The sequence below is a fragment of the Camelina sativa genome, chromosome 9 (genome assembly GCF_000633955.1).
Source record: "Camelina sativa cultivar DH55 chromosome 9, Cs, whole genome shotgun sequence".
Taxonomy (NCBI): Eukaryota; Viridiplantae; Streptophyta; class Magnoliopsida; order Brassicales; family Brassicaceae; genus Camelina; species Camelina sativa.
The window spans coordinates 28846858-28863058 of NC_025693.1; the positions used below are offsets into that span (position 1 = coordinate 28846858).

General features: G+C 34.5%; 3 protein-coding genes across 4 annotated transcripts; all 3 read right to left on the bottom strand.

The window, feature by feature from the left end:
* On the bottom strand, positions 925 to 2154 carry LOC104712848 (CCAAT/enhancer-binding protein zeta-like). The gene is made up of 2 exons (XM_010429827.2): positions 1870 to 2154; positions 925 to 1776 (listed from the first exon to the last, which is right to left on the bottom strand). Exons 1-2 carry the CDS (start codon positions 2020 to 2022, stop codon positions 1114 to 1116), a joined length of 816 nt encoding a protein of 271 aa, XP_010428129.1. The 5' UTR covers positions 2023 to 2154; the 3' UTR covers positions 925 to 1113.
* LOC104712850 (CCAAT/enhancer-binding protein zeta-like) lies at positions 2477 to 8201 on the bottom strand. Its single transcript, XM_010429828.1, has 16 exons — positions 7281 to 8201; positions 7089 to 7161; positions 6861 to 6980; positions 6517 to 6592; positions 6308 to 6376; positions 6136 to 6216; positions 5971 to 6042; positions 5605 to 5697; positions 5241 to 5390; positions 5066 to 5149; positions 4833 to 4976; positions 4500 to 4589; positions 4251 to 4333; positions 3784 to 4170; positions 3422 to 3644; positions 2477 to 3328 (listed from the first exon to the last, which is right to left on the bottom strand). The coding sequence occupies exons 1-16, from the start codon at positions 8014 to 8016 to the stop codon at positions 2666 to 2668; spliced, it is 3144 nt and encodes a 1047-aa protein (XP_010428130.1). The 5' UTR covers positions 8017 to 8201; the 3' UTR covers positions 2477 to 2665.
* Positions 8978 to 11396, bottom strand: LOC104712851 (protein TIFY 11B-like). 2 transcript variants are annotated; one of them, XM_019229776.1, is made up of 4 exons: positions 11069 to 11391; positions 10540 to 10666; positions 10030 to 10371; positions 8978 to 9395 (listed from the first exon to the last, which is right to left on the bottom strand). In XM_019229776.1, exons 1-4 carry the CDS (start codon positions 11376 to 11378, stop codon positions 9254 to 9256), a joined length of 921 nt encoding a protein of 306 aa, XP_019085321.1. In that variant the 5' UTR covers positions 11379 to 11391; the 3' UTR covers positions 8978 to 9253. The 2 variants fall into 2 exon arrangements, with proteins under 2 accessions (XP_019085321.1, XP_019085322.1); XM_019229777.1 differs by lacking the exon at positions 8978 to 9395 and having other exon boundaries at positions 10026 to 10371; positions 11069 to 11396.

Here is a 16201-nt window from a genome sequence, read left to right on the forward strand (position 1 = left end):
ATCGAGTTATGCTATTTTAATTATATAAAGAGTAGTAAGATGTATTACACAATATTCTGAGGATAATACTTTTTGTTTTAGAGATTTAAAAAATATTAGTGAAAAGGTTAGGAACTTATTTAAGTGAAATTATAGATTATATGTTAGCTAGAGTCCAAAACTAAAGTAGAGACAAGCCAGTTGGGATGGTGTTGTTCATGTAAGTGCGCGACAATTGTGCAACTAATCTACTTTAATTTTCGACTTCGTGTAATCTATAAATTTATAATAATAATACGTATTTGTATTTCATACATTTAATACTTCGTAATAAGTCACTGTTTTCTACTTTTTTTTTTTTTTTTAATGTAATCTATCTATAAAATGGTTAACGTAATAGTTGTAATTGTTGTCGGATCTAATATATACTATGGTAATATTGGCTACAGGATTCGAAATTTAACATGGTTTCTTCCGGTTCCAGAAAATTAATGTTTGGGCTAAGAAACTTTTAGGATCATTCCTGAGTTATTAAAATAATATATATAATATATTATGGTACATTTTATATTTGTGGACGTACTTAATTTATATCGTTTTGACCTGATCCATTTATGGATTTGTAAATGTTTCAAAATTTTGTACATCTTTTACGATAATGGGTTTAGTTTAGATATGTTCTTTTAAAAGTAAGATTTTTAAGGTTCGGTTATCCCCAAAAAAAGTAAGATTTTTAAGGTAACATAAGAACTAAGCATGTCTTAATCATATCACTCAATTAAAAGATCTAAGATGATTTTACTAACCACCAAATTACAACTAAATCAACTTGGATTCTCATGCCTGTCATGATAGTGTGATACCATCACATCACTGTGTTCAATATTTGTCTTTAACTGTAAATAAAAAATACTCAAAAAAGTTCGTGATATTTGAACAATAATTTCAACTTTCAAGTCTCAAGTGATTAAATTAAAACATAATCGTACAATATATTTTTCTTCAAAGATGAAAACAAAAAAAAAGGCCACAAAAATTGGGGTAAATTATCCCCGGCGTTTCAGTATAACACTCAGCAGCACAAGGAGCCTTGCATAACACTCAACAAGTCTTGCTTCTTACTTTAAACTTTTTTTACTCTGATGCTTTGGTCTTCTTCTTTTTCTTCTTCTTTGTGGGCTCTGATGCTACTTTTCTTTTAGACTTGGAATCATCCTTCTCGTCTTGGTCTATCAGATGCTCGTATTCTTCAAGACTCGCGAATGGAGATTTCCGTTTTCTTTTCTCTTGCTTTTTCTTCTTACCACGACCATCATCACCATCACTATCATTATCACCACTATCATCAACATCGTCTTCAACATCTTCTTCACCATCAAGCATGTCCATGTCCATGTCTGAGTCTATCTCTGCATCACTCACATCAGCCACAAGCTCTTCCTCATCGTCTCCTGCTACTTTATCGAGATCATCATAATCATACTCACTGCCCTCTTCTTCCACAGCATTATCATCAACATCATCCAACATATTCTCAATCTCATCATTGTCACTCTCATCACCACCATCGAGTTCAACATCACTACCATAGTTTTCTCCACCATCACCATCATTCACATCGTAAAGTTCTTCGGCAGCTTCTTCTTCAGGTAGCTTCTTCTTCTTCTTTTTCTTTGATTGTTTCGTACTATTCATCTTGTTCACATAGAACTTGTGGAAGACTAGATCTTCAGGAGCCACGTCTGCTTCTTCTAACGAGAGAATCTCAGCTCCAATCACACGGTTTGACATGTCAAGCTGCACATGCAAAGAAAAAGAAGAACTGTAACAGGTGAAAGTAGATAACAAAATGGTTTACAACTCTAGTTGTTGGAAGCTTGAGCTTTTTACCTTCTTGGAAGGTTCGATCTGGGAGCCACCATGCCAAGTGTTTTGCTTTGCTTTCTTCTCCATGAATTTATCCAAGAAAGCACTTAGAGATAAATCGATCAACGGGTTTCCGTTGTAAATAATATTCGTTCCTGAGAGAAGGGTTCCGGCCATTGTAGCAACCGAAGGGTGAGCATGTTTTGAAAGAACCACCAACTCCCACCAACTCGCACGGTCTGCGTTACTGTTAATTTGAGATCAAGGATTCAGTTCCAAGCAAGATGGCTTAAAATATTATCGTAGTTCCACTCATAGCTTGTCAGACATATATTTAGGACAAAAGCAGTATACTTAAGCTTCGATGAAAGANAAGTAAGATTTTTAAGGTTCGGTTATCCCCAAAAAAAGTAAGATTTTTAAGGTAACATAAGAACTAAGCATGTCTTAATCATATCACTCAATTAAAAGATCTAAGATGATTTTACTAACCACCAAATTACAACTAAATCAACTTGGATTCTCATGCCTGTCATGATAGTGTGATACCATCACATCACTGTGTTCAATATTTGTCTTTAACTGTAAATAAAAAATACTCAAAAAAGTTCGTGATATTTGAACAATAATTTCAACTTTCAAGTCTCAAGTGATTAAATTAAAACATAATCGTACAATATATTTTTCTTCAAAGATGAAAACAAAAAAAAAGGCCACAAAAATTGGGGTAAATTATCCCCGGCGTTTCAGTATAACACTCAGCAGCACAAGGAGCCTTGCATAACACTCAACAAGTCTTGCTTCTTACTTTAAACTTTTTTTACTCTGATGCTTTGGTCTTCTTCTTTTTCTTCTTCTTTGTGGGCTCTGATGCTACTTTTCTTTTAGACTTGGAATCATCCTTCTCGTCTTGGTCTATCAGATGCTCGTATTCTTCAAGACTCGCGAATGGAGATTTCCGTTTTCTTTTCTCTTGCTTTTTCTTCTTACCACGACCATCATCACCATCACTATCATTATCACCACTATCATCAACATCGTCTTCAACATCTTCTTCACCATCAAGCATGTCCATGTCCATGTCTGAGTCTATCTCTGCATCACTCACATCAGCCACAAGCTCTTCCTCATCGTCTCCTGCTACTTTATCGAGATCATCATAATCATACTCACTGCCCTCTTCTTCCACAGCATTATCATCAACATCATCCAACATATTCTCAATCTCATCATTGTCACTCTCATCACCACCATCGAGTTCAACATCACTACCATAGTTTTCTCCACCATCACCATCATTCACATCGTAAAGTTCTTCGGCAGCTTCTTCTTCAGGTAGCTTCTTCTTCTTCTTTTTCTTTGATTGTTTCGTACTATTCATCTTGTTCACATAGAACTTGTGGAAGACTAGATCTTCAGGAGCCACGTCTGCTTCTTCTAACGAGAGAATCTCAGCTCCAATCACACGGTTTGACATGTCAAGCTGCACATGCAAAGAAAAAGAAGAACTGTAACAGGTGAAAGTAGATAACAAAATGGTTTACAACTCTAGTTGTTGGAAGCTTGAGCTTTTTACCTTCTTGGAAGGTTCGATCTGGGAGCCACCATGCCAAGTGTTTTGCTTTGCTTTCTTCTCCATGAATTTATCCAAGAAAGCACTTAGAGATAAATCGATCAACGGGTTTCCGTTGTAAATAATATTCGTTCCTGAGAGAAGGGTTCCGGCCATTGTAGCAACCGAAGGGTGAGCATGTTTTGAAAGAACCACCAACTCCCACCAACTCGCACGGTCTGCGTTACTGTTAATTTGAGATCAAGGATTCAGTTCCAAGCAAGATGGCTTAAAATATTATCGTAGTTCCACTCATAGCTTGTCAGACATATATTTAGGACAAAAGCAGTATACTTAAGCTTCGATGAAAGATGAAATTAACTGACCAGTAAGAAGGTTCTCTATGACGAGGATCATATCCTCCAGGAAGACAACTTGATTTCTTTGGTGGTTGGCTTCTTTTCTCCATGTCATTAGAAACCTCCATGGTTTTTTGAAGCTCATGGGGAGTTTCTTTTATAAACAGCTCTTCAGAATCATCAGAAGCATAATTATCTTCTTCATCAGATTGCCTGACTGCCAAAGCCTCTTCGTCATCTGAAGAAGAATCACCATCTCTACCTGTAATTTCACCACCATCATGATCAACTTGAACATTACTCTTCTCATTCTCTGCTACATTAATGGGAACAATATCATCTCCCTCTATCACATCCTCAAAATGTTCTACATCTTCTTCTTCCTCAACTGATTCACTCTGGACCACCATCTTCCTGCAAGGTAAATAGACGGACCATTGTATCACCAGATAAAAGCCATGGCATATATAGTTAACAGAACAAAAAATGCTTACCATAGAGGTGGTCTTGCTTTTAACACTTCAGACAAAAGGAAAAGGGATGCACAGGCATACTGTGGTGGCTGTTGAAGTGCAACCTATTCAAATATTTAAGAGTAAACTTTAGAGATAACGAAAAGAAGTTTGTATACAGAGTGTGTCAACATGAATAATTAATATAACAAGATAACCAAGATTTCGGTATAGGACGAATGATATTAATATTGTCACTGAAAACATAAATTACTTGTTCATGTTACCAACCTGCAAGATTCTTTTGGCGAAGGCAGCCACACGCTTCACATTTATATCATTTTTCATGGCTCTGAGAAGAAGTCCAATAAACATTTCAGCCTGAAAATTAGGAATGAAAAATTATTAAACAGGGTTATGAAGAAAAGCCTATGGCGCATGCCAGGGAGAGATACATAAGTGTTTTTATCACAAGATTAAAAATGTATGAAATGTGAATACGCTAACACTCTGCAACTAATTTTGGGATCTACCAAATTGTAAGGGTGATAATCCATTCATAAACTAAGAATAATATGACGTGATGGAAACACAGATAGACAGAAGCTTCAAAATTTAGCTTGCCTTAGAAGAGTTCATTGCAGAGGGAAGTAGAAGTTTCGAGTACAACGCACGGTAAAACCTGTCACTGACAATCTTATTCTTGGATGAGATCTTGTCAAGAAGCATAAGTGATTGAACTCCCACATTGAAATTCTTCGAGTGTACCTAGACGCATTCAAAATCCCATGTTCTTTATTAATTTTCTGGTTGCAACAAATGAAACGAAAGTTATACGATGAAACTTTAGGAGTTACCAGTTTAAAAAGCACCGGCGTCTGAGATTCAATAATATCATCGGCCTCGTCAGTGGAAACATATGGAAAAGCTCTGTTAACTCCCTGCAGTAACGGAATAAGATATAAGTTGAGCTGTAAAGTCTCAACGCTATTAGATATCATGTAAATAAAAAATAACAACATCCGGACTAACAGTTAGTAAAGCTGATAAAATTCTGGAATCCAATTCAACGGGTGAATCAGATGATGTCTCTTGTTTTGTGTCCTTTGGGTTGGCATTTTTCTTATTAGCGACTCCTTTATCATCTGCGCCTTGTTTCCTAGTTGCTTCAGTGGTTAAAACCTGTAAGAATGCAAACACACTCCTGTGTCTCAGAAAACGGTGAAATATTTTATATTATGACTTACGATTAATGGCACCCTAAAGAAAACATTTAGGGGCGGTAGAAGTCTGAGATCATGAAAAAGGAAGGTGGAAATTGAGGGACAAAAAAATTATGATCACAAGACAATGTTTGATTTCTCACTCATTTAGAAGTTAGATGCCAGTTATATACCTTAAATAGGGCAAAATATACATCAATTAGGCGTTTTGCCACCTTTGGATCATCTCCTTTGTGGCTCAATCGAATCTGACTCAAAAAGTTAACCTGTGAAGTTTACAAGGGTTGATAAGCATGGTTTAAGAAAAGCTACTCGTGGATAAAGTTTATACTACTCTTCTTCTGTAAAGTCTCAGTAAAACTGTAACCCATTCAGATCAAAAGAAGTTAAATATTACACTTCAGATTGTGATAACCATAAACCAGTTTACAAAGATGAGTAAGAAAACGAAGAAAAATGGTTATCGTGATCCTTAATAGAGTTGAATGGTGAAACACGACATTTGTTTAAAAATATAAACAGTAAATAAAAGGACATACCCCATGATATTTTGCACGCAACCCAAGATGAGGTCGGAAGAGAAAGGAGTCAACTTCATCAATCACCACAGCCTGCAAAAATTACTACACAGTTAAGCCAAAGAGAAGAGGCCAAACAAAAAATCAATAAGTAACCAAATACTGAAACAGGTTGAACAGCCGCACCTTCATATTAGGATGATCAGCCAAAAGATTTGTTAGGTGATAATCAGCATTAGATGCACTCTTGTTTTGAGGATCCCCCAACTGTGTAAAGTAATCCACAGAACAATTAAAGGGGGCACAGCTGGAAAAAATAATTAGAATACAAATATTTGAAAGTAACAATTGACAATACCTTGTTCACCAATGACACTAGCAATTTCCGCTCTTGTTCTGATTTGCTTGTCAACATGAAAAATATTGTCTGAACCAAAAAGAGAAAAATTACTTAAACATCGATAATACTTAAATGTCTAATATGATATAGCTCATCAAGAATCTTACAAAACCTGGAGACCAATGCTGCTAAATAAGCTAGGGGTGCAGAGTGGTGATAGGATATACCTTTAAAGCCTTGTCTTTAAGCTCTGGGAGCATATCTTTAGATGATTCATCAAGGGCGTTGACAAATCGCTCATACCTACAAATCAGCATCGTAAGCTTATTAACTGACACATCGATTCTCTGGAACCCATAGAAGATACAGATCTTGGAAAAACGATAAACACACATCCCTCGTTGCCTGATTTAAACTAACTACATTTTGAAAAGCTTTTGGGAAGTATATGCTATCTGACAATGTTCTATATTTTTCTTTTCTTGTCTAATGAGGCCATCAAAGAAGCCTAAGAAACCAACTTGATGGAGTAACTACAACAACTAGAAGCAAAATGATAAGTTTTCTATACCTCTGTTTCAAGCATTCCTCCCAGTACCAAAACAGCAAAAGCGAGTTACCATCCTTATTTTCCGGAATGCTGTTTAAGGGTCGTTGTAAAAGTGTCTTCAGCTTCCGATCAGGTAATAACCTGGAGAAGACAAAAAACCTCAGTTAATTAGGAAAAAAAAAATCAAGACTGACATAATTTTGGACACATAAAACTTGATAGCAAAGTATGAGAGTAAGAAATACGTGCCTGATCAAAATTTCTGATAGAGCCTTAAGACCCCTAAATGCAAATCTTTTTCCAACCTTTGAAGTCACCATTCCTGCAATCAACAGAGACATCAACAAAATGCTTCAGATGATTTCACCATTCCAAAACAAAGAGAAACTAAATAAACCTACAAAAGACTCGTTTTCTTGGAAACACACACAAGAAACATACCCAATAAGGCATCAAGAGACCTCATATTTGCAATGGGATTCTCTCCAACCATAATCTCAAAGGCAGTGATTTTATCAGCAACTGTCCCTGACTTTTGAGCAGACATCACCATCTTCATATCTCCACCTTTTCCTTTCGAAGTAACAAAGTCCTCTGCGTATTGCCACATCAACCTCTCTCCTAATTCTCTCTTCTTCTCCACCACACCATTAAAATCCTCTTTATTCGCCACCGCCACTTTACTACGGCCACCAAAGACCTTCTCCTCCAGCTCCGCCGCATCATTGTACCATTCAGAGCTCAATAAACTCGCTTTCACTAATGGTAACTTAGGCAAACCCTTGAATTCATTGAAACGTTTCGCCTTATCCCCAGTAGTGTCATCCTCAATAGATAAAAATCCAGGCTTTGGCTTCGGCTGTATGGTTTGTTTCGCCGCCGCATCTTTGTTTGGCTTCTTGCCCTTTTCATTTCCAGTGTTCGATTTAGGGTTCCTTGTTGTTGTTGTGTCTCCTCCTTGTTCGTCTTCTTTAGTCTTATCATCGGCGGAAGCGTCCTTCTTAGGTTTTCTAATTCTCTTGGACTTGGGTTTAAGAGGCTTTCTGAAATCAGTGTCGTTGAAACCAGAAGAAGGAAGAGATGAAGCTAAACCAATAGAGGAAGCGAACGATGCGATGTCAGATGTGAGTAGACTCAAGTCCTGCGATGATTTACTCAATGGCTTTGTCTTTGACATTGTGTTGTTGTTTTCAATCAAAGCATATGAATAAGGGTTCTGAGAGATTTCAGCAAAATTAGGTTTGATTCAAGTCTCTGTGCTTTTGAGATTAGAGACAGTGAGGACGAAAGAGAACTTGAAAGTAGTTTTTGGAGTTCGTCTATAAAAGCTTTTGCTAGGGTTTTAGAAAACGGCACGAGAGAGAGCAGCAGCAGATACAGAGGATGGCATAAGGGTAATTTAATAAAATTATACGGGATTAAGACAGGGGTAAAACAGTCTTAACACCCAGTCTCTCTAATTTGTCTCCGTGTAACAGAAACAAAAACAATGGTTGGGAAAGTTGGGTTCCTGTGACTGTCCCAGCCCAATAGCTTATGTTTTTTCTTTTTTTTTGAACAGAGGCCCAATAGCTTATGTATACATACATCATACATGTTTTGTATGGATTTGAAAGTGTAAAATAGAAGGATTCAAATCCAAGGATAAAACATGTTATTTCAAAATCCATGTGTTTTGATTTCTAGAATTTACAATTCCATATGAATTTAGAAATCATCCATCCAATAACACCTCCTTAGTTGTAGACATATAACAAAAACAAGACAAAAACATTCAAGTGCTTTAGTTCTCTCCGCAACCAAGCAATTCATGCATATCACTATATCAGCATATGAATATGATGATGGCATGGGCACAGAGCCGGCCTAAAGGCCAAGTCAATGAAGCATATGCTTGCGGCCTTATATATTATATACAAACTTTGGCCCTATTTTCTCAAAAGTTTCTTTGGTCTAGTGGCGTTAGGAGTGTTAACTGAGAGTCATGCATCATGAGTTTGAACCTTCTGTAGCTCATTTTCCTCTGCATGGGCATCCGTCTCTGGTTTGTCACTCGTCTTCCACAGCCCTTTAAAGGCTGACAACTCTTAGAAATCAGCTTTTCTGTTTCTAATTTCAAACATTTTAGCTATATAACGTCATTGTAAAACAATTTTGTTGGATTTTAAAATAAATTTTACATTCAATTTAAGATATATGAAAATAATACTAGCTACGAAATACACTAAAAATCACTCAGATTGGTCAAAAGTATGGAATGATATATATAATAAGTATATTTGGCTTCAAATCCTAAATAAGTGAAACTAAAAACATGAACAGGTGATGACTTTCATATCCCCTATAGCTTGAGTTGAAGATCTTTCGAACACTGTCCTTCCTTTTTTTGTCAACCTCCATCGGCATATGATGATTTAATTATGTGCCTTTGGTTTTGGAGGAGTTGCAAAGTTTCGTGAGGATTGGCCTGCCTTTATTGATGGACTGACCATCTCTGGCTTGGGAGGAAGATGGCTACCGTTTTGGTTCACTTGATATGGAGCTCTTGCCACAGCCCTGTTATTCAAAACGTATAACTTTTAACTTGTAAATTATATAGGTCTTATAGAAATATTGAAGCATCATCAAAATTAAAATTAAACAAATTAATTTGGTCGTGGAATCTATATTAATACCTTTTTTTTACAATACTATATACTACTTCTTTACTGGTTTTATACATAGTTTAAGAAGAATAAATTAGAGCCGTCATTATGCTTGGTCCTTCATAAACAAACTAGATATTGACTTACAAAGAGTTTTTAATTAGTGTTTCTTTACTTAGAAATTTCCTGATATTTTTACTAATAAAATTCTTGAAACAATAAGGACTAGCTAGATTATATAACAGTTGTGGAGTATTCAGAACGAAAAAAAAAGTCACCTGTCAACACAAAATGATTAACTCATATTTCTTATATATTACTCTATGTCTCATCTCAAACTCAAAGTATTTGGTGACAAGTTCCGGATAAGATATGGGATTCCTTGAACAACTCTAAGCGTTGAATCATCACTCTCCTAATAAGTTGAGCTAATCCAATAATTAGGTTAATTGTACATATTAACTTTAATTAGACTCATATTCGATATTAGGACCAATTCATGTAACCAAAAAGAGAAAAGAAACAGAGTCCAAGTTTAGTTTTACCTGTCTTTTCGTTTAGCAAAGAAACGATGAAGAGAAGCTCTTCTTGCAATGCGTTCCACACCCTGATGTTGCTGCTGCTCTGTTTGTTGATCTTCATTGTTCCCTGAACTAGTTGGCTCATTCAGATCAGGTATGATCACATTGCTTTTGCTGCTGATGCTCATGTCCATGTCCAAATTCATGCCATTCTGAGTGTTCTTCGATTCAACATGAGCAACATGATTCGCTTCTTTCGCTGCTACTTGCATTATCTCCTTTGCTTTGTCTTCAGGAAACTCGTTAAATACCATAACTTTCCCTCCGAAGAATATGGTCAGCTGTGAATAACCAGGCTCCGGTTCACTGAAATCAAAATCAAACCCATTTGTATTGTACATTAGTCAAACTTCACACATCTATAACCGGTTTTAACCGGTACTCCTTGCGACAAAATGTAATAAAGATTGAACATTAACTCATATCTAACCGAAATCTGGAAAGGTAGATATATAAGTTGTATGTGTACGGTACCTGAGATCAATTATATCTATGGCTTTGCCCCCAGAAGAAGTAGAGGCTTCACCTTTAGAAAGCTTCTGAATCAAATCGAAGGATCTGGTTCCTGAGGTTTCTGCCTTCTTAATCACATCTTGTTGACCTAAACCAAACCAAACCAAACCAAACAAAACAAAAATTCACTTAACGATCAAACTCTATCAATTTTACTACCAAAGTCAAATTACAGTTTTTTTTTTTTTGTTTTCTTTTAAAATTTTCTTATAAACCATACCAAAATCTCTTACTAAACAGTCTAAAAGAATCTATTATATATGCTCAAGATTAGAGGGACAAAAATATAATTTGGGTATTAATTATTTAATCTACAGACTACAGAGCAGCAAAGGACTAAAATCTCATACCCCTATATATGTTGAATAATCAAGAATCAGAAACCCCTATGTTGAACAATCAAGAATCTGAGATTTCTAAAACTTTGGTCTTTATGGGCGGCGGCGGTTGAAGTAAACGTAAAAGGAGAGAAATATAAAAAAAAAAATACCTTTGAGATCGAAGTTACCGGCGAGCTCAAGATCGGATTTTCGAGCCAACCCCATATTTATATTCCCAAAACTTCCCTTCTCCTTCAAGTACCGGCTGAGCAAACTACACCTCTGAGAAAAGTTGGACTTCTCCGGCGCTTGTCCGGTCGACGACATACTTATGATTGATATTACCAACAACAACAAAAAAATTAAAGATTCTTCGTATGGGTTACACGTAAAAAAAAAAAAAAGATGGAGAGGATTACAAAAAAAAAGAAGTATAGAATGTCTTGTTTTGCTCATGTGTAAGTTATATAATAAAATCATAAATCCATTTTAGCCAATAGGTTTCTGTGGCTTTTAACATCTCTCGAATATAACGTGTTTTTAATTATTTATTTCTTTATTGTTTATATAAATCTAGTAAGTGACAGTGATCGGTGTCCAATATAGAAAAACGTAAATCGTCACGAGTTTGTTTTTCTTAATAATTATTTTACACCTAAACATACATGCCATATCTCTAGACTAGCACAGTTTTATTAGATATTTACCATGGTCCAAGTCTTCCATAGTTCCATTACTATGGTGATTAACATATTAATTATATTTCCTATATATCTGTCATTATAAAATATGAAATTATTTCATTTGTCACGAATCGAATGAATTGACAATATAAATATAATAAGTAATGACAACAATTACCGACAAAAAGTTAAAAAGTAATGACAAAAACCCAACCAACGTTTGTTACAAGTTCCTCCAGCACGTTTTCCTTGCGTAAGCCGTTCGATTTTTTTTTTTTTTTTTTTTTAAAGAAATAATGAAAGAAGAAACAAAAAGTGGAAGAAACTAGATTGGGGCCTAGTTTTAGAGGGTGATGGCGACGTTACTGGATGGAGTTAAATCAATTTTTGCCCCTTCAAAATCGTCGGGGACCGAGAGGGGTTGCTTGCTAGTAATTGCGACTTTGTCTCTCTGGAATAATTCGTTTGGTAGTGGCAATACTGGTTATTAAAGTGCGTAACTGAGGGTGTTTTACAAAGTCGGATTTGAAGTCTCACGTCGGCTGATGGCTATATACGACTTATAGAATAAGTGGGAACCCATAGACGACAGTAGAAGAACTTGTGAGTGGATGGATATTTATCGATGACTTATCCCCGACAGAGCTTTTAGGACACGTGAAGTATAGTTTATGTACATTTAGGATGTCAACATGTGTCGGAATCTTAGCGGTACCAACCTTAATACGTGCGTGATTTGCGTTTTTTTTTCTTCTTATAACTTTTTTTTTATTACTAAGGAAAAAGATATTGCATATATATACTTTTGTGCTAAGTACATTGTCTATCTTTATGCGGAAAAATTTCAGTGACTTTAAAAAGAAAGAATTTGTGATAATTTCTAGTTTTTGAAATATTATGAATTCGTTAGTTTTGTTTTCGGAGAAATTTTACTTTAAATCGTTTTATGCATTTTCAGACTTAAAAATATCAATAAAGTCTTTAGATGATTAAGAAAAAAACTTTTACGATAAATGGTAAATTAAGAATTAAGTGTAATGTAAATAGTAGTTTTTGTTAGTGACTAGTGTTGTTGCCCATGAGGATTCAGTTCTATAGAATATATATAGGGAATGCTTTAGGTAAAGAATAAACACTATATTTTTTTCTTATATGAAATCACACGTTATATTTAAAAAGTACTTATTGTCCTATATATTATCATGAATTTTGTTCTGTGCTCATAAAATTATTATTTCTACTATACAATGGTTATATCTTAACTGTTTCTTTTAATTTATTGAAGGTCGGACGTTGAATTTTCTTCGAATAAGATTCAATGCGAAAATAGAGACCAATAAAGAATATTAAGAAACAAACGTCGTAGACGATGGCGCCAAGGAGGATAAAAGTCATTATTGTTTTGAATTATTCAGCGCAACTTGCAAGATGAGAACACAAATACTTTGAACTTTGAAGACTCATCCCTACCATATATTTGAACAACAACTTGAGCTTACATAGATCCATTGTCTTACAGAAAAAAGGCCAAAGAATATTCAGAAATTTTTCACATCTTGCTTTCAATCACATATTTGATCATAGCCAATATAAGGGAATGTCCTTTTCCAACAGCTTCGATTTGAGAAAATCAAAGATCGTGTGAGAAGATTCTACTGAGATTATGACACTAACGGTGAAACCTTTTCAGTCCCCACTCGAGGTTAAAAACTCTTCCCTGGACAATAGAGTGTATTAACGTATTACATATGATATATCAAATAAAACTTCTGAGTTTGAGACTAACTATATGGACATGATCAAGATGTTGTCAACATTTTTGGAATAGCTAGTGTTTTCTCCCATCGTATATAATTTGTCTTTTTCTTTTTTCTTGAAGCTATTGACTCATTATTTCCCAATTTCTGTTTTTACGATCATACTTTTAATAGTTACGTTCAGTCTTCTGTTTATTCGGATAGAATTAATTAAAAAAAAGCTTATATAAATTTCCATCACGAGCTGATTCAGTTATTTGAATTGAACATCTGATATACTTCCTAAGTAGACCAAAAATGTTACCTACATTAAATTAAGCAATAAAAATTGTGATTTTTTTCTGCATATGATGTAATACAAAATTTTAAAAACGGACATATATTACTCAATAGATGAATAAAAATTACAGGTAGAATATTCCAAATCGTCTAAAAAAATTAGGCAATGATTTAGAGTCATACTATAAAAAAGACTAAAATGATTCTGAATATAAATGAGTAGAAACCTTGATTTATCAAGCATTCAAACTTTAAAAACTTTTATTTGGTTTATTCCGCTTCTTTATTTAAAAGATTTTTAAAAATTTAAATATGAAAAATATTTAAAACTTTTAAAAAGTTAAATATGATAAATATTATACCATAGATACACAATAAATATTAAAAATTAAGATGATATAGTGTGAGTTAAAATATCTCGGGACGGGGTTATATAGGAAGATGAGTTTTATCGATATTTATATAAATTAAAAAATATCATTAAATCGACGTTACACAGATAAAACATCATTTCATTATTTTGTTAACACTTTCAGTATAGAGAATAGACATATCTAATTAAATTGATTAAATAAATATTATGTAAAAAATAAATTATATTATGGTATTATATGGTTTATTTAACAATTATTATATATCTATAACATATTTAACCAACAAATACAACTTATAATTTAAATATTTTAGTTATAAATAATTTTGCCCCGCAGTGTACCGCATGTCCTAATCTAGTTCTTATGTATAACAGAACATGAATTTTTAAATGTTTCCATTTTGTGATTTCACGTTTTATTCACACATATAATTGTCTTTAATTTACAATTGTTCATATGACAATAATCAAAGATTATACAAACACACAATTGCATTATTGCATTGACGTGGGACTACTAAATCTAACATTTGCGTTTAAAATTTCCGGGTAACGAATGTAGGTCCGTTACAAATTTAGCAACAATGACTAAAACAAATGGGTTCTTTGCACCGACAGATACTTTGGATGTGAAAACCAAAAAGATGCAGCTTCTTCACATGCTCCTCCTTATGACAATAAAACTTACTAGCCCGCGAGCTTTAGCCTTTGACATGTCTTTTAATTTAAGTAATACCATAAAAAAATATTCTCTAGCCATATTATCACATCAAGCAGTATTATTAGCCTTTGAGTCTTGTCTTCAACTATTCTAAACGCTATTGTCTCTAGCTATACTTATTTGGTTGGCTCCAGAAATATGTGATTGGTGATCGAGTTATTACTGTCCATTTTTGCAAGCCGTTTAGGTATTATGAATTTTTTCATTTGACAATGCTATGCTACTTAATGAGATGACTTATGGGATTTATGTCCTGCTTTTAGGAATCTCATATGTGTTAACTCGAAAAAGCAGATGAATAATGGTCATGAACTTGTTGAAATGAAAAGAAAAACAAACACATGAAGCTTAAAGGAGATGGGTACATACACACACTGCTACGTGGGTCACGCAAGAAGCCCAGTTGGTGAACCTTGAGGACCGGCCGTCTAGCCATAGCCATGACGACCAAAGTTAAGCTTGAATGGTTACTAGAGATCTGGAGCATGGATTCAGAAAAAACAGGATGGAGCAAGAGTTAGTCCATAAGTTTACCCCATAGAGTTGTTGTTTCCTGGCCATGGCAGAAGAAAAGGTGGTTTATACCCGTGTCGGTTTCTAAGCAAGGGAATCTTGTCTTCTATGATAATCAGAAGAGAGGCTGTTCAAATATTATTCAGAAACAGATGAAATTCGTTGTGTTATATCTTCTTACTTTGAAAATTTGGTCTCACTTCCGTTAAAACCAAGCCACCGCAAAATTTGGATTCCAAAATCAGATGCCGCTTGTTTCCGATGTGAGGTTCTTGGTTATCCAAAGGTTTGAAACGGAATGAATTTGGGATATTCTACATGTCAAACTATTAATTACAATATTTATTTTGCTAACTCGTTTCTCTTCCTATCCAACTGACGAAATGGTCGACGTAAAATGTTTGCACACGTTAGAATTGAACCAAATGTGTAGTACGACTTAAAACCAAGACCATTCTCGTTTTCCCACAATGTTTATTTACATGGGTTATCTCGTCATAGTGTAGCAAAATTTGGAGTACATTATTTATTAATCTTTACAAGTACAAATAAACATTTTTGCTACAAACTCTTTTACTTGTGTTCTAAGACACTTAAATATGTTTAAAGATTATTACAGAAAGCAAACTCAACTTTTTCCGAGTTTTGGCTTGGAAACTAAAATCAACAGCGCCACACTACAAATATGCATATATATCTGTTATTTTTTTTATTTTTTTTGGTGTGTGCAAAATATGTTATTTTATATATTCGCTTTTGCTTTTCTCAGTCTTGACTCTTTCAACGAACATTCGCGCCATAAGCTCCTAAGTTCCTCTCATCCAATGGATCACAATTGACAAAAGAAAAACAAAAGACAGAGCGAGAAACAAGACAAGGAATACAAAAAAAATAGTAAATCTAATCAACCAAAAAAAAAAAAACACTTTGATTAACCAAAAAAAGAAAGAAAGGAAGAAAGAGTTTCTTGAAACTCA

Bases quoted from the DNA above. Each gene is read 5' to 3' on its own strand.
- LOC104712848 (XM_010429827.2), bottom strand. From the start codon at position 2,022: ATGGCCGGAACCCTTCTCTCAGGAACGAATATTATTTACAACGGAAAC. The intron at 1,777-1,869 runs GTAAAAAGCTCA...TTGCATGTGCAG, and splicing joins AGATCGAACCTTCCAAGAAG to CTTGACATGTCAAACCGTGT.
- LOC104712850 (XM_010429828.1), bottom strand. From the start codon at position 8,016: ATGTCAAAGACAAAGCCATTGAGTAAATCATCGCAGGACTTGAGTCTA. The intron at 6,377-6,516 runs GTATATCCTATC...TTTTTGGTTCAG, and splicing joins TTAAAGACAAGGCTTTAAAG to ACAATATTTTTCATGTTGAC. The intron at 4,590-4,832 runs GCAAGCTAAATT...CCTAATTTTCAG, and splicing joins CTGCAATGAACTCTTCTAAG to GCTGAAATGTTTATTGGACT.
- LOC104712851 (XM_019229776.1), bottom strand. From the start codon at position 11,378: ATGATTTTATTATATAACTTACACATGAGCAAAACAAGACATTCTATA. The intron at 10,372-10,539 runs GTACCGTACACA...TTTTGATTTCAG, and splicing joins ATAGATATAATTGATCTCAG to TGAACCGGAGCCTGGTTATT. The intron at 9,396-10,029 runs GTAAAACTAAAC...TTTGAATAACAG, and splicing joins TTTGCTAAACGAAAAGACAG to GGCTGTGGCAAGAGCTCCAT.